The following is an 18396-nucleotide window of genomic DNA, read 5'->3' as shown; positions in this document are numbered from 1 at the left end:
ATATATATAATTGTAATTATTGTTTTCTTGGAAGCAGTTACATTGCCATTTAAGTTAATAATGCTCATAAAAACAATATTTGTCTTGAATTTATCTACCGATGGCAGAATGTTTATATTTTATATTATTTATCATTTTTCTGTTGATTATTAAATTTTCAAAACTCCAATATTTTTTCAGTTTGTTTCGATCGGAAACTCTAGAAGGTGCGGAGACAAGATTCTTAATATATAAAGACAAAGTCCCTGTACTTGTGCAGATAGTACGTGAGGTATTGTTTCTTCATTTCGTTTATATCTATATACAGTATACTTTAAAGAAATGATATTCCTATATTATACATTTATCTTCCATACACAATTTAAAAATGATTTGTTATTAAAAAAAAAATTTTATATGTATAATTGATAACAATTTTTATTCTTTTTCTCTAAGATGTGCCATGTTGGAAAAATTCAAAAACTCTGCGACACTCTGGTAGAACATCCCACATGGACTCTAGCACATTTAGCAGCCTACTTTGCCCTTCATGATGCATTCATGCATGCGATTGTCAACAGTCAGCTCAACAGCGGGGACTCAGAGACTGGTATTTCGCCCCTGCAAGTCGCCGTGCAAACTAATAATTTGCGCACCGTTGAGATGCTGATAGCAGCGAAGAGTTCGCTGGAACATTTGGATCATAATGCGAACACAGTTTATCATTACGCAGCTACATCTACCAAAGAAATCATTCTTGCTCTGGGCTCGGGTCTTCCAAACAGTTTGAACAGTCGTAACAGCAACGGTCACACTCCCATGCATGTCGCTTGTCTGAACGATAAACCCGAATGTGTAAAAGCGCTCCTGCTGATCGGTGCCGACGTGAACATATCTGCTTCCGAGGGTCAGCCCTCCAGTCCAGGTTATGTTGGCGATTTCTTACATAACAAGCCAAACGTGCTTCACGCGGAGGACATGAAATTCGGCGGCACACCGTTGCACTGGTCACGTAGTCGCGAAGTGATCACGGCGCTGATCGACACCAATTGCGACATCGACGCGCTCAACTTCGACGGGCGTACTGCTCTGCATGTAATGGTGATGCGCAAACGACTGCCTTGTGTAGTCGCCTTGCTGAGTCATATGGCGTCTGTCAACATTGTCGATAACAACGGCAATACGCCGCTGCATTATGCAGTGGAGGCAGAGACACCGGCCATCGTACAGGCGCTTATTGGCTTCGGTTCTGATGTCGATGCGCGGAACTGGAAGGCGGAAACGCCTAGGCACAAAGCGAACGTTGATACTACCGAAGGTAACAAGATAATCTATCTACTGGATGCGGTAGGCGCGCAAAGATGTCCATCGGAAATGAAAGATTGTCATCTCGGCTGCAAGCATGACGAAAACTACACGGGTATTGCACCGTCGGAACCGCCACAATATGTGCCGCGCACGATTCTCGATCAAATGCTTCACGTATCAGGCATGGAGAAAATGGCCGAGCATGGAAACCATAAACGGATCAAGGGCGGTAGATTACTTTGTCTCGATGGTGGTGGTATTCGGGGACTGGTGCTCATACAGACGCTGCTGGAGATCGAATCGGTGCTGCGCAAACCCGTGGTGCAGTGCTTTGATTGGATAGCCGGCACGTCTACCGGCGGTATCCTAGGGCTCGGCCTCGCCGCAGGTAAGTCCCTACGAGAATGTCAAGCTCTCTACTTTCGTATCAAGGAGAACGCTTTCGTTGGCTCGCGACCTTACAATAGCGAGGGTTTGGAGAAGGTGTTGAAAGAATGCCTCGGCGCCCATACCGTCATGGCGGACATCCAGAAACCAAAAATAATGATCACGGGCGTACTCGCCGATCGTAAGCCCGTGGATCTTCATCTATTCCGCAATTACGAGGCGCCTAGTATGATCTTGAAGTTACCGGAGAACGGAATGTTCAAATCGACATTATCGCCACAGGAGCAGTTACTTTGGAAAGCGGCGAGGGCCACCGGCGCGGCGCCGTCGTATTTCCGGGCGTTTGGCCGTTTTCTGGACGGCGGTCTGATTGCTAACAATCCTACCCTAGATGCCATGACGGAGATCCACGAGTACAATTTGGCGCTGAAGGCTACTAACCGCGAGAATGAGATGATACCACTGTCGTTAGTGGTCTCTCTCGGCACGGGACTCATACCGACTACATATACCTTGAATGAGATCGACGTTTTCCGACCGGAGAGTCTCTGGGACACCGCCAAGCTCGCGTTTGGTATCTCTGCGCTGGGCACGCTGTTGGTTGATCAGGCGACAGCCAGCGACGGCCGCGTAGTCGATCGCGCTCGCACCTGGTGCTCCATGATCGGCGTACCATACTACAGATTCAATCCGCAGCTGTCGACGGAAGTTGCCATGGATGAGAAGAGTGACGAAATACTGGTGCATATGATCTGGAACGCGAAGGCGTTCATGCACGCGAATCGAGACGTGGTGCAGGAATTAGCAACTATTATTGGACGCGACTCCAGTTTAGAAAAGGACTAAGGAGAAAGATTAAGGAGTATCATCTATCGTCGAAAAAAGTACCTGGTTGCGGAATCGTCTCACGCGCACATACACATCCACGTTCGGTGTAATTATCGACGATTTACCGCTGGCTCGATTAATGGTTACATAATTAGCCTAGCAATTATATCGTTACGTAGTGTATATTATAGTTACTTCTTCACCGATACTTGCCGTCAATGTCTCGACAAATGTGATATTAGATTGCCTTTTTTCCGCTCGCTCACATTGTAAACACGATTTGTGCGAGGCGAATGCATGTACTCGCATATTTCCTCTTTTCTTTCTTTTCATAATTTTAACTCAATTGCGGTTAAATTTTTCTCCTAGTCACTAGCAATTTTGTGAGATACATTTTAGTTAATATATACACATTAATATATACATTATTATAATTTTTTATGTAACTTATAAATCTGCTCGTAAATTCTGCGTTTAAAATGTTTTCTTTTTTTTTTTGCAAATAGTCTCGAAAAACTTAAACATCATATATTGAACTTTATAACTCAAGAGTGCTTAGATAGATTTGTTTTATTTGTTTCACGGAGTTTACAGAAAAGAATAAATTAAAAAAAAAAAAGAATTACAAGGCGATCGAACAATATATTTCGCTTTGTAAAATGAAGTTTACCAATTTAATGTTATCAATTTATTAATGTTAAGTACAACAACCGCGTTTAAGTACTTTACAGAGTTTCATTAAGCGCACGATATCCGATTGAATTAAATCTCGCTGGATCCTAACGATCGTCTACGCTCGAAGTTTACCAAGCGCACACACATCCACACACATACATGCACACGTCGCTGCAAAATTCTTGCATAATATCAAGACTCTAGTGAAACACGATTCGCAGAGGGGAGGATGACACGAATTTGCTTTCATTTATCAGAAACATTGCCTTGACCAATTTGTTTATAGAAAAAATAGTTTCCTATTCGATTGGTAATAGATAATGATTTTATTTTATCCGACATGCACCGTGTAATCTCATTGTGAAAATCTTTGTGAATATCTTCAAGAATTGTCTCGTGTCGCCTCCCATCTTCTGCTTACAATCTATCGGGGTCCCATGTAATACGGCGGTTGCGCCATGGACGCCGATATATAAGGGTAAAAAGAGGGATGCGTCGACACACTCTGCGGCTGGTAGTCGTTTTCTTCGCCGTGCACGGTGTACCCCTCCGCGGTAGGGTAGTATTGTCCATGTACACAGGTATAGGACGCCTTCGCAGCGGCTGCAGCCACGGCCGCGCCGCTGCTCATCTCCGTGGAGTACTTGAGACCATCCGGATATCCCTTGGCTTCCGGATACTTGGGCAGATCATAGGATTTGGCCTGCAGATCTGGATACTTGGTCGCCGCCGACTCATGATGGTGATGGTACTTAGTACCGACCATCTCGTGGTGATACTTGGTGCCGGTCATCTCGTGATGGTACTTGGCTACTTCGTGGCATTTTGCCTCAGCGTAGCTTCTAGCTGTCGTCTCGTACGTCGACTTGTTAGGATGATCGACAGCGGGATACTTGGTGACTGTCTCGTTGACCCAGACCGGTCGAGCTAAGTCGTAAGCGCTAGATTTCGATTCGTGATAGGCCGTCGGTCGCTCGTACGCCTTCACACCAGCGTCCGGGTATAAACGGGCATAGGTGCAGTCCGAGGAACTGGCCGAGGAATCGAGGGAGGTCCCCGGTGATGGAAGTCCACCCCTGTGTACGATAATACCCATCTGATCGTCCGATTTCGGCTTCCTGCGACGAGGTTGATACTACGAACGATACCACATTGTGTTTGAATTAGTAATCTCAAGATAGATCTCGGAATCGTATTGCGTTACAAGTAGTGAAAAATTGTATAAATTCTTTTTTTGTGCTGTATATTGAATATTGAAATATTTTGTGTAATTTTCTGATGTATCCCGATATGATTGCAGTGAAGAATCAATGAATTTAATTTTAAAGAATACACACATGCCGTTTTATTTAATATCCTGATTTGAAATCTGTTATATAATCCATAAATAAATTAACATTGTAATTTAGTAAATGGACATAAAAATAATGACGTGTAACAAATTTACATAAAAAAATTTCAAGATTGTTTTGTCCTGTACGTCTCGATCTATTATATGTATGCTACTTATCGCGTTTTTCTTTTTACTCATTCTTTCCATTTTGCATTTAATGACATGTGTTTTAATTCAGGTACCTTTAGGCATCTTTTTATGCGTATAATTTTATCTTTCACGCACATATCTACATATCTTGTTATTAATAAACCTTGTATAATTATAATAAAGTTATTGTTATTACACAAAATCTATGAAATTACATGATCAGATAAATTAAACGAATTAGATTAATCCGGAAATTGTCATCTGATCTCTTTTACATAAATGATCACCCCTATTTTAATTAAAATCACTATTGTTTTAACAGTATTAAATATATATTATTAATTGTATTTGTATTTATCAGCATTTGGAGAAAATAGATACAAATTTAATTATAATTTTTTAAAAAAGAAATCAAACAAATATTAAATAGAATAAGTATGTTAAGTAGCTTTATTATGACAGTATTTCTAAAAAAGTTAAGATTTTAATTAATATAACGCTTTTAAAAAATAATTTTTTTTTTTTAAACAATATTTTACAATTCATATTTTTTCACCATTGAGATAAAAATACTTCAAATGATTATTATATCAGCGGATAAGTTAGACAAGTAATTTTTTTTTTTCAACCAAGCGGCATTGTTAATCTTTAATGTCAAATTTAATCTAATTTAAGTCGCCATTGCTGCAGTATATTGTTATTTTATACTAAAACAATGATTAGATTTAACACTATATATAAGAGTGTCAATTTAACACTCTACAGTGTCAAGTTTAATCATTGTTTTAGCATAAAATAATGATATATTGAATAGAAGCGGTAGAAGCAGTGGCGACTTAAATTAGATTAAACATGACACTATAAATTTAACAATGTGCTTGAAAAGCTCCGCTTTTTCCGCATCCCGTTCACCGCGTCTCGTTACCGCTGCTCGACTTTCTCGCCTCGCACGGAGCGGCGACACGGATGGCTTCATCGTGGTGAATTCATTTCCCCTTCTCGTAAATCATCGCCGACGCGCGGCGCGGTGGGATTCAAATCGCTCGGGTGATCGAGCCTCGATTAACCACTCGAGCACTCAGAAAGACGGATGCGCGTTTTGCATGCGCTAATTCGTTCCGCCATCGCGCGCGAATCGGGCCGCTCGATCGCGAACCGGCCGTGCGATTTCGTAACGCACGAGATACATTCCTCATATTATTCCTAATGACGCGCGATTAAGATGCGAATGCGTAATTCCGCCGCGACTGTATGTCGTCAATCGGTTAATTCGGCGGTCATTTACCTTGTAATGAGGATGCTGTTTCTTGTGTGCGTTCCGCAGTCTCTCGGCTTCTTCGATAAACGGCTGCTTCTCGCCGTCGCTCAGGATCCTGCAACAAAATACAATTCGCAATCTCCGGTATTGCTGCTTAATGCAAGGAATATATGTACCTGCTTAAGTATTAAAGAACTTCATGCATGGAAAAGACAATTTTGCTGAAGAGTATACATATCTAAAAATTTAGCTATTAAAGAATTTCTTGAGACCGTAAATGTGATTAGATAACAAGTAAGAAATAAAGCCTTGAACGGTCAAGTTGGATCTTAGATGCTTATATAAGATAATTTGGCGTGAATTTATTTACATATGTAGTTATTTAAACTGCGCGCTGAAATGATTTTTCGATCTTGAAACGCAACTGAATTACTGTAATAATATTGCAAATTAAATTGACTAACAATTTAATAGTCTGACGCTCAGAAGTATCTTAGAAAGATTTTAATGATACTGAATAAAATAAAATTTAACTAGATACCGATCTCAAAATAATTATTTTAATTTTTTGCAACATCACTTATCACGCTTGAGATTGTTACACATAATTATTTTGATAGTTCAACAAAATAATTTTTTAATTTACATCTATATAAGCTAAATTTGTAAATACTTGAGCCAAATCATTCTTTCCGTGCGGAATAAATAAACGGTTTGATTAAAAAAAACAAAAAAACAAAAAAAAATGGTTATCAATATTCCTTCGTTTGATTCTTCTATTTTTAGAAAAGCTTCATTCTTTAAACGATCTGTGGATTAGAATAATTAATGCGACTTAAAGTACAATATTATTGTAAATGACTGCAAAACATATTCATAAAACTTTAAAATCATATCCCAATTTATATACAATGACGATGTACATATTGAAAAGCAATAATTCGAGAAGAATAAATTAATGCAGATGTAAAATTGAAGTACATTCTTTCACTTACTTCTTTTACAGATTAATCTTATCATAAATACACAGAACGAAAGTTATGATAATTTAAAGCTACATGAAGATCTTGAAATCACCCTGTAACAAAATGCAAACTGCGACTCGATAATTCTCTTTGACAATTACACGTATCTACCTACAGTCTGGTCAAATCTAGATTACCTCCACAATTTTCCCAGCGTCTTCGACAACTCGGCGTTGTGCAATTGTGGATATTGGTCGGCTAGTCTTCGCCTTGCCGCCTGTGCCCACACCATGAAGGCGTTCATCGGGCGCTTCACGTGGGCGCTTCTTCGTCCACCGGCGCGCGAAGTCACCGGAAGTAACGTCCAATCGTAACCTGCATATGATACAAATATATACTGAGACACTCCTAATCTATATACAATTTCCGAAATCTTTGGAAGAAACAAATTACAAGTCTTTCACGCGTATCATCATCCGCGCTAGAAAAAAATTCGATAAATTTACATATATAAAATTCGATAAATTTATTTCTGACTTAACTTAAATTTAATATCTTAAATTTATTTATAACTTAGCATAAGATTCAATAAATACTCAAATTTTAGAAGTATCTTCAATAATATTGAATCTTAAATAATCTTTCGATAGTCGGTGGAGAAGAACTCAACTTTATTTGTTGATGTTTTTTTCTCACCGCTTTATATAATATCTGTATCTGAATTAATTAAAATCCGTTTGTCCTGGTATATATTTTATTTCATCGTAAGGAAGGCAACTACAAAAAGTACGTTATAAACGGTACGTGATAACGGAATTGTTTGGCTCGTGTATCTTGCCGTCTTCGCACAGGCACCGGAAGTAGTCCTGTCCGCGGAATCGGATTGTAAAGGAATACGAGATAAAACTACACCTGTATCCTCGTGGCTCGTGCGGCCGATTCGACCAACATTTGTTAGCGCTGTCGGTCTCTCTTCCCTTCTTCTGTCTCTTTTTTATTTAACTTCTTTACGAAGAACACGATAGGACTTTTACGACCTGGAAATCGTACAGAGACAAAGAGAGAGAGAGAGAGAGAGAGAGAGAGAGAGAGAGAGAGAGAGAGAGAGAGAGAAAGAGAGAGAGAGAACGAGCAATATGCTCTTTTACTATTCTCTCGTAATTCTTTCACATTAAGAAATTAATCGTTATTATTCGACAATCGTTTCCTCCAAACACAAATAGCTGAAATCTTGGATCATCGCATGGATCTACTTGGGATTCCATATTTTCAGTAAAGAAGACCTCCATCTCTTATTCGGAAGACGATCGTAAGCGTCATTAATCTATGAACACGTGAGGAAAATTAAGAAATAAAAAATAGCCTGTACCGATTTTGTGAAAATACCGAGTTCTTTTTCTAATTAGAATTAAACGTCAATTTTAGCGAGAAAAAAAAATACTTTAAGGCGTTGAATAATTTTCCGCTTTGCATATCTTATTTCTCGCGTCGTATCTTACATTTAGAAAATTCGATTGAATTAAATTGTGGACGTAACAGGAAAGTAGATATGATAGAATCGAAGTTTATACATTACGAAGCAATCCTACTGATTTTGTAAGTTGTCGAGACGTTAAGTGACGTAAGTGCTCTGGATTACTGAAAATTCCGCGCCGCTTAATAAGGATTCGGCTCCGGATGTGGATTCCTACATTTCACTTCGTGGGAAAAGAACTTGCAGCAAGCCTGAGGTCGTAAAACCTTGTCTCCCTTCAAACAAATGTATACCGACTTATGTAAATCTGTCTTGTGCTCTCACCGTGGTCTCCTAAATCTTAATTCCCCAGTCCGAAAGAGCGCAGTCTGGCTCAAATTGGTGGAGGCAGACCCAGAGGAATGAGGAAGAGCTTGCGAGACGGTAATTAGGCCGGTTCGGAAATTGCGCAATGTCCCGTGTGTGTAAGATTGATGAAATTGACTTTAAAGCTAGCAATTAAACTCTCGTCTTACAACATATCCATTTCTTCACACGACTGTTACTTAACTTTTACTAAAATTACTTATGTCCCTTTCTAATGTCAATTAATTTTAATCTCGGTTATTATTTATTTTTTATTTCTACTTCTGAGAATTAGAAAAAGATAAGATAAAGGCTAAATTAAAGCGAGATTAAAGTTAATATATGTTGATGGAAATGAGCCTTATGGACATACATGAATAGACACAATATTGTCCATTCTTATTTTAAGATAAATCTTAAGTCTTAAGTAATGTTTTAAAATGTTAATACAACTCTTTTATTAGCTTATAACATATCAAGATTATACGACAGTCTCAAGTATAAGAATCTAGAAGACTATGAAAAATATCCAGCTTAAGTCTACTTCTATACCAATGTAAATTAATTTTAATCTCTGTTTAATTTATTCTTCATTCTCTCTTAATTCCTAGAAAAGAATTTTCTAGAAATTTCTAGAAAAAGATAAAAAAAAAGTTAAAGATTAAAATTAATCTACATTGATAGGAATTAGAGATACATTTAGAATAAGAACCATCTCCCTCTTGTTATTTTATGAAAAAATTAACGAAGATTTAAAAAAATTTATTCTTAATGAGGAATGAATTTACATATATAATATTGATTCTTTAGTCCCAATATCTTTTATCTATTTTAACAAAAAAACTAATATCATCATATGTCAGAGAAGATAAAAAGAAAGAAGAGAAGCATTACACTTGCAGGAATTAAAAATATGAGGTTGAGAAAAGAGCTTAAGTCTCAATTGAACTACATTGAACTGTTTTCGTGTTTTTAATCACCATTAAGCACTCAGGGATCGAGTCAACGAGGGTGAACGGGGGAAAGAGGGTATGGGCGAGACCAGGGGAAAGACGGTGCACGTGACGAAGCGTCAACCCGGGGTTCGAGAAGCTGGTGGGAGCTAATTACCGTGGGTCCACGGTCCACTGGCGCGGCACTTGTGTCGGTGCCTTTCAGCATCTGGGGGAGGTCCTTCGTCAACGCCTGCGCCGATAGCCGCGGCCGAAATACAATTTTACACGGAAACGCGGAAGGGCTTTGCGAGGAACGCGACGGGAATAGAGAAAATTTCGCGCGAATCGAGCGTACGTGATAAATTGGGCGTACAAAAGACATCAGTCCTTAGGAAAGACGGCCCCTTTTTGAGACTTAACTGACTATGTAGATTGTAGGTGAACCCCCTCAGTCGCTGGAGTGACTTACGTAGAATGGCAAAAAGAAACCTTTTTCTTTGCACTCCATGTCTCTTTAATAAAGGACTTCGCGCTAAAGTTTTATACGGAAAATTAAGTCTCGGTGGAATAAGTTATAAATAGAAAGTTTAATGGGAGTCAGAATATAAAACGTATTTTTTAAATCGTCATATCGAATATGTATATTGGTTTCTTAGACACGGAAAAAAATGTGGCGAGAATTAAAAGTAAATTACATAATTGAATTATCCTTATGTGCGAGTACAAATTAAAAATCGCATATGCAAAAATATAAATTATAACAATATAGGAAAAAAAGAATTTTTAATCAAATATGAATGTATGTTGCTTACAATACCGATTGAAAAAATAAAGTGACTATATCATGTGCTTTCACGTGAGAAGCAAGTTTGTGAAAAAAATCGGTAAATATTATCAATTTATTCTTCTCTCATATGTCTGTGGCGTGCTGGTTGTACACAGTTCATATGAGACCTACAGTTTAACATCAATTCCGAACGACGAAGTTTTGAGAGTAATTGTGGCAGAATAGACAGCGCACTGGGCTGCTATGCTATAGAGATCCCAAGTTCGATTCTCGGTAAAATCCAAAACATTTTCATACACTCGTTCTTCTCTCGGAAGGAAGCAACCTACCGAGAGTAGTATCCTTGCCATGCAAGGAACACTTCTTTAAACAAAAACTTGATCGTCGTTCGACAAAACTGTTCTATTGTATATGAACTGTATACAACTAGCAGCGTGCGCACCACAGGCATATGATATGAGAGAAGTCACCACGCTTGGACACGAGCAACAAAACTAAAGAGATAGATGATGAATGTTTTACATTCGTTATCTTTGTAGCGGGGACCACACAAAGCTTCGGCAACTGGGCGTTTTATTTAATATTTGCAAACGCTGCTTTACCTTGTTCAATATATTTCTTTTCAGTCCATAAAATGATGTTATCTTGCAAATCATCACTTTGTTGACTCAGAAGAAATATATTGAAGAGAAGTAGCGTTTGCAAATATTAATGAAATGCTCAAAGTTGCCGAAGCTTTGTGTGGTCTCCGTCACAAAGATAGTGAATGTAAAACATCATCTCTCTCTTTAGATCTCCATTTATTATTTTTTATATTCCACATATTGTAACAAAATTGAGATTTTTTGGTATAGAAATCTAGAAAAAAAAACTATGAAATTAATAAGAGCTAAATATGTGATAACCTATTTATAGAATAAAATAATAAATAGCTTGCAGGAGTTAGGTGTAATTGTTGAGCAAATAAGCCTTTTTTATGTCAAAAAATGAAACATTTGTTAAAATCATCAATTAAAAATTGATTACATATTTCTTTTTTGTTTTGAGCCCCCTCAGATCATAAGCAAATACATATCTTAATTGAGAAGGCCATGAAGGATCATGGCGAGTTGTTATCAATTTTCAAAGTCAAAGTATCGTTCACAAGCGATTGATCGACCGCATAGCAAAGACTTCATGATGTGCTGAGAATTACATGATTAAATGATGCGTATGGAAAATAACGAAGGGGTAATCACTTAATATAATCGTGAGACAGAAATCATTATAAAATTCATTTGAAATCTCTATGATAATCCGATAATTACATACGCAACCACGAGAAATCATTGTATTATATTAAATGAAATCGTATATTTTACCAAATAATTTCACATGTAGTAAATAAAATTATTTGTAGTCAGATGAAATCATGTAATTGGAACATTATTTTCAAATTAGTGGTTACCCTCTCGGAAAAGAGCAATGATAAAAACTGAGGAAATCTTAAATGTCACGCAAAGAACTTTAAATTTTTAATTAATATATTACTCAATAACGACGCTCGTACCCACTAAAGTTTATTTTCGACATCATTTACAATCGTCTGAAATATGTATTCAAAAAACGATTCCAAAAACATTCAGAGAATACTTGTAGCCTCTTCTCATTGTTCACTGTCCCTCTCGTTCGGGGTACCTCCTTAGAAAAATTTATTCAATTTAATAATAAGGATGTAAGAGGATAAATTTTCTTTTATAGCGTTAATAAATTACATGGATTCAACAAAGCCTGTAAGGATCCTCGACCACATTTCTCAAAGAATAACGTATTGAGTTGATCGAAAAGTATTTGCCTTTTTTTCCAATAGTTGGTAATACATCTGTTACAATATAATTAACTTCATTTTAAACGGCAATTTATAATTCTGGTAGATTATTTTTCAAGCTTGTTTTAGAAAGAAACGCCTAGAAATTAATTTCATCAGGATCAAATTTTCGATTTTTAATTATTAATTTTCTGCATAGGTACTTAACAGTACTATGTGCTTTAATAAAGTAGATAAAGATATGTCTTACAAGTAAAACTTAGAAAACAACGTTATGTTCGTCTAAAGATGGTTACATTCAAAGATAAAGCGGGAATTAGCAGTACAACGAGGCTTTGTTTCAAACGACGTTGACATATTTGTTATTGAATTAATCGATCTCTGGCATCAAATACAGTCTTATACCCGGCGATTAAATGATAAATCCTAAATCGTGAAATCGAGAGAGCCGCTCGCCAGATCGCGCCTAATTTTAGGCTGTTCCTTCACCCTCCACCCCCCCCCCCCCCCTCCGTTTCGATTTAACGTAACGACTAATTAGCGTAACGACTTGGTGAATCGGCAGATCGGACCAAGTGACCAAGAACTCGCACGTTTTTTTTTCTTTCAGGATCCTGAATGGCTTTTGAGTTGCGAGATCAGGGCCGTAGTTAGCGCGCCCGTGTTACAATAGGCGGGTTGTGCGGTCTGGTGAATGAACCGGTGTGCTCGACCGTCAATGGCGACCTGTCGTCTGACTCTTGCTACATTAACTCCTTTACAAATCCGCCTGTTACAAATCCTACCGCCTTTAACGAGGCCCTCTTAAACGCTTCGACACCTTGTCCCATCGATGTTTGATATCGTTACGCGGCTTGTCGCCACGTGCCTGACGATCCTCGATTCGCGCCGCACTATTCGATCTTGTGTGATGGGACGAGTATTCGCGGGATACCAACGTGAAACAGTCGGCGAAACGAGTGCATTTAGAATCGAGTGAGACGAGACAATTAAAATTTAACCCTCCGCTGGTTAGCGAATTAGAATCTTTAACACTAGAAAGATCGAGGCACAGCCAATTTGGCTCCTTGCAAAATTTAAACTGCTATAATTTTTTCCAACTTTGTTTCCACGGATATTCCTTTGTGAGTTTTCATCTCATTTGTAAATAACAAATGTTTTTAATTATAGTAAAAAATTTTTCAATTACGCATATAGGTAAGACAATGAAAAAAATATATATGCCAAATGCATAAAAAGATGTCGGACATTACAGTCTTCTATAATAATAGTAAAAACTTTTAAAGCTTTGACAAGTATATATCAGAATTAAAAAAAATTTTTATACCAAAATATAATCAAAGTTTATCATTTATTTCTCAAAGATCCTGACGGAAGAGTTAAAATTCACGCGGGCGATGAAAGATTAAATAAGGTTAAATGAAAAGTCTGAACTTTAATTAACGTTAACAGGTCTGACGATTCTTGATGACGGTGCACGAAATTTTTTGAAACGCTTGTAGAAAGTAATAATTTATCTGATATGAAATTTTGAATGCCATAAACATTATAATTACATAACAATGTAAAGTAAAAAATTAGTACTAATTAACATACAACTACGAAGTCTCATTTAATACATAGAAAGAAAGGTTTAGCTAAAGTGTCTAAAAATTTAAGTAGATATAGAAAATATTTTTGTTGGATCTAAATAATTACGTAAATCGCTTAAATGTTGATGACTGTGCTGAAAAATAATGCTAATATTCTATCAAGCAGTTTAAGCATTCTAATAATTATTTTAATGTCTCAACAAAATTAAATTAATTTTCAGATCTGTATCTAGCTACATTTTTACATTATACTTCAGCAAAATACCATTCTTTTCGTATTTAATCATATTATATAATATTTTGTCATTATGATAATAAAAATTCTGCGTGGATAAGACATGTAAGACAACAGATAAACGATAAACGTAAATAATTTGCGTAATTTCATAACTTTCTTGCAAAACCGAGAGATATAACACATATGACTGAGTAATTTCGACACCTGTATTTTCATCGAGTGGACACTTTGCAGCGAAACGTATCGCTTAGCACCGGTGGATCAAATATTTACTCGTGGTGCAGACCCGAGGCTTGTCTCTTCTCAAGTTATATGATAAACTATTTAGATTATACATTCCTGCGTGCGCTCAATGTTCACGAACGACTCGCGCGTGCCATCAGTTTTTCAACTTCTACCATCGACGGATTCAAGTGTCCGTCACTCTGCTGTCGTTTCTGGCACTGTCTAATCTAACTAAACATATCTTAAATCTGATCTTAAAACGGGAGCGTGTCATGATTCGCGGCACAGCTCTCCGAGTGGATCGGTTATCGTCGAAACGCACTCTTTAAAATCCTCTTAGAGATTTTCCTAGAAATTTCTTCATTTAATTAAAGCGTACAGTATCTGGATGAATCTGTAAAGATCGCAAAGAAAAGTTTTTACAGTAAACGGTTCGAGAAATACTAACCCTTTGATGTTACTATCTGGATATTGTGTACAAATATAGCATAAAAATGAACATATTATATAATAAATTTAATTTCAATCCAAATGTCAGACATTAAAGAATAACGGTAATAAAATATATATATATATATATATATATATATATATATATATCTTTATTAATACAAAAATAATAGTATCCCTGATAGAAATGTATGCACTTTTCCTTATCTATATTCGATTACTATATAATATTATTGTATTTATTAATTATAGCAACATTGTGTAGGAAATGGATAAGACTTGATAATGTTTTATTCGGACTAAAGCAGTTTTCCTAGTAAAAATATGTGCAATTTGCGTACACACTTATCCTAGTTATCATTTAGTATTAAATTATTATTAATTAAAATTTCGAGTAGTCCATTTATTGTCCTGTTTTGTTTATAAATAGATTCATATTTTGCATCTTTTATACGTAACTATAGGCAAAGCGTTCATTTTGATTGGGATCCTAAGTTATAATTTTACTTCTCAGTTACTAGACAGAGTTAATATAACCGTCGAGTAACCATTAAAAAAATGCATGAAATTTCTACCAGAGATATAAAATAAAGGAAACCTGGAGTATGCCGTAGTGAGAGTGACTACGAAGGGCTAATATAGTCGCGTATCTTGGATCTAGACCCCGTTAGAATAGCTAGACCTCAAGAAAGGGGCGATGGCGACGCGTCCAACGACTCTTCCTCCTAATCCGCTACATCGACCAGACCCCATTAATCCTCGTAATTATTCGCGTCGCGATTGTCCGACATCGCGGGACAGAATTAGTACGGTAGAGATATCATCCCCAGGCGATTTCCACCTGTCTGTTCGCCCGGGGGTTCCGCCGCTCCCCGGCGATGATTGTGCCCGTATCTCTCTGGCGAAACTCCGTCGTCGCGGAGACCGAGTCTCGAGTCCCGACGCGCGCAGTAAATCATCGACCCTGCGCCCCCTCCCGCAGTGATCTTTCAGATTTAATTCGGTACTAACATAATTAGCGGCGGTGGCAGGCGCGTACGCGCCTCGTCTCGCTCTGTTCGCAGCACCTGCCGTGCTCTCGCGAGTTTTCCCCTCCCTCGGAGAAATATGTACGTATAGCTGAGGATTCGTTCTCTCGCGAGGAGACGATCCTCCCGGCTATATTTCTCCGTCTCGTCCGACTCCGCTCCGCTCTTTCTCCGCCTTGCTCGTCGGAGTTCCACCCCTGCTTTCCGCTTTCTACTCTCGCGAATATCGTCGACGGATAAATCGGCGTACGGCCAAATGGAGAAGAGAGCGATGCCGGCTGACGACGCGGGCTTTCAGCGCCAATTACCAGTCGCCTTGCCTCCCTAAATGACTCGATAAAGACTGCAACGAAAAGGAACGAGGCGACGAGTGAACGCGCGCATTTCACGTGCTATTTCGGATGAATAATACTTTTTTCACTTGCCAATTTTCATCTGCACTTTATTTCGTCAATATCATCCAATATTGCGTATTATTAATAGATTATTTTTTTATATTTATTATATTTTTAAATATTTTATTGTCTTTTAACGTCTCTTTTCGACAGTATGTGTATCCTTTAAAAATGCGCAATAAAAAGAAGATTAGAAATATTTTAATTTAAACAGATTACGTAAACTAATAGTCAATTTTTTATCAAGTGCCGAAGTATCGAAAGAGCGATATTTCGTAATGTTTGTTCTTTGTTTATTGTCATAATTCTTTTTTGTGTGTAATTGATTAAAATGCTTGCTTTTTAAAAATGATATACACCTCTAGAAATATATACAGTTTTTCTAGAGATTCATCTAATTACTGGTATATTATATTATTCTCATTAGTTGTATTGCGTAGAAAATGGAGAATTTGATCAGTGTTTTATTTAGTGACTCTGAAGCAATTTTCTTAAAGATGTGCAACTTACATAGATATCTGCTCAATTATTGTTTAGTATTAAAATAAATTATTATTAGTTAAAATACTGCGTAGTCTATTTATTGTCCTATTTTTATTTAGTAAATACATTTAGATTTTACGTATTTTTTGTGAACAATAACTGCAGGCAAAGCCGAATCTTAACTGAAATCCTAAGTAGTTTTTAGTGATTAAATAGAGTTAATATAAACTGTCCAGCAATCAAAAAATATATGAAATACCAAGGCACTCCAGGCCGAAAGGAAATACTATTTAAAAATTAACATTTTGTTTATTCAAATATTGTCCTAATATGTTTTTTAAACGTTTTTTAATTCTTTATATCCAATTACTATTATTGAAGAATTGTTAAAAAATCTTATTATTATAAATATTTGAGTAAGTAATCCCAATAATATCAATTTTTAAAAAGTGTTTCCAAACTTTTGTTTCTAGAATATATATACACGGAAGAGAAAAAATGTTATTAAAACAAATTTTGCTGGATACAGATCTGGAAATAATTTTATTGCAGATTCAAAATAATTATATTAAAAACTAAAAAATAATAAGCAATGCTACAAGAAATTTTGATATTCTAGCAGTTTGAATTTCCAATATAATTATTTTAATAATCCAACAAAAATTATTTTCAGATCTTTATCTAATGTAAAAAAATTTTAGATCTTTCAGTAAAATCGTTTTTTCTATTTAGTCATTGTGATTGACTTATCACTATTATATTTTCCAAGAATATTGCTCTTTATGAAACTGTCACTATACTCTCGTTGTTATAAATTTTAAAAAATCCATTTATATTACATGATTATATAAATTAATTAATTTATAAAAAAGTAACTAAACTGTCTCAAACAATTAATAATTAATAAAAATTGAAAAGAGGAGTATAATTAGCCTAAAATATTAATATTGCAATTAACAATTGTATTAATTGTAAGGTATTAAGGGTCCACTGAAGATAGTTTCAGTAAACTGAAAAACGTTTAGATAATTTAATTTAAAAATACAATTGTATTATCAACTTACTGAACTTATTATTCGTTTTCTCAATTTTCTTTAATTATTAATTTATGTTGCATGATTATATGCTAAGTTATAAAATGCATACCTTGCAGAAGCTTGCCTACAGCATCGTCCAGGGAATTATTGCTGCCATGCTCGTTACTGGAAGAACTAGCTTTATTCTCCAATGACTCCAATGATGGCAAGCCGTTATTATTATGATGAGACTCCATTTTTATTTCCGTTATAAACGCAGAAGACACTCTCACTGATGGCCCACGATCACCAACAACTATGTTTTTCATAGATAATAAAGATTATAAACTCAAAAACGTACTTGATACACGAACGTCAAAAATAGCATTTAAATAATCATCGAAAAATCAAATAGCAAATTTCGATGTAGCGTAAAATGCATCTCGTGGACATCGGTCGTAGATAAGAGGGTTTCTCGGTAAGAAATCTCCGTTGCAGGAAGAAAGAGGAGCTCGATAATTAATCGAGGGTTATCATGGCGCGATTAATCGGGTCGGATAGGTCGCCAAATCTTCTTTATGACTACTTAGTCGACCCCGTATCCGACCGTATCCGTATCGAATATACTTCTTTTTTTCTTATCCTGATTGATTAAACCGATTCCCGCGAACTCGTAGATCACTCAGAGATTCACTTCGTTATCAGCTCCGGGAAATATTAAAACGGAAAGCGATGCGA

General features: G+C 36.6%; 2 protein-coding genes across 2 annotated transcripts in view; one reads left to right on the top strand and one right to left on the bottom strand.

The window, feature by feature from the left end:
- LOC108751782 (85/88 kDa calcium-independent phospholipase A2) overlaps window positions 1–2908 on the top strand; it is a 3902-nt gene extending 994 nt beyond the window's left edge. Inside the window, exons 2-3 of the mRNA XM_018492186.1 lie at window positions 181–271; window positions 436–2908. Of these exons, the coding sequence (XP_018347688.1) occupies window positions 181–271; window positions 436–2520 (2176 nt within the window). The 3' untranslated portion in view covers window positions 2521–2908. The remainder of the gene's footprint in view (window positions 1–180; window positions 272–435) is intronic.
- Window positions 2909–3020: 112 nt separating this feature from the next.
- Window positions 3021–17915, bottom strand: LOC108751680 (transcription factor SOX-21-like). Its single transcript, XM_018491983.1, has 4 exons — window positions 17789–17915; window positions 7081–7258; window positions 5946–6033; window positions 3021–4312 (listed from the first exon to the last, which is right to left on the bottom strand). The coding sequence occupies exons 1-4, from the start codon at window positions 17913–17915 to the stop codon at window positions 3602–3604; spliced, it is 1104 nt and encodes a 367-aa protein (XP_018347485.1). The 3' UTR covers window positions 3021–3601.
- Window positions 17916–18396: the final 481 nt, after the last annotated feature.

The sequence above is a fragment of the Trachymyrmex septentrionalis genome, unplaced genomic scaffold (genome assembly GCF_001594115.1).
Source record: "Trachymyrmex septentrionalis isolate Tsep2-gDNA-1 unplaced genomic scaffold, Tsep1.0 scaffold51, whole genome shotgun sequence".
NCBI classification, from domain to species: Eukaryota; Metazoa; Arthropoda; class Insecta; order Hymenoptera; family Formicidae; genus Trachymyrmex; species Trachymyrmex septentrionalis.
This window is presented reverse-complemented; position numbering and strand designations above follow the sequence as displayed.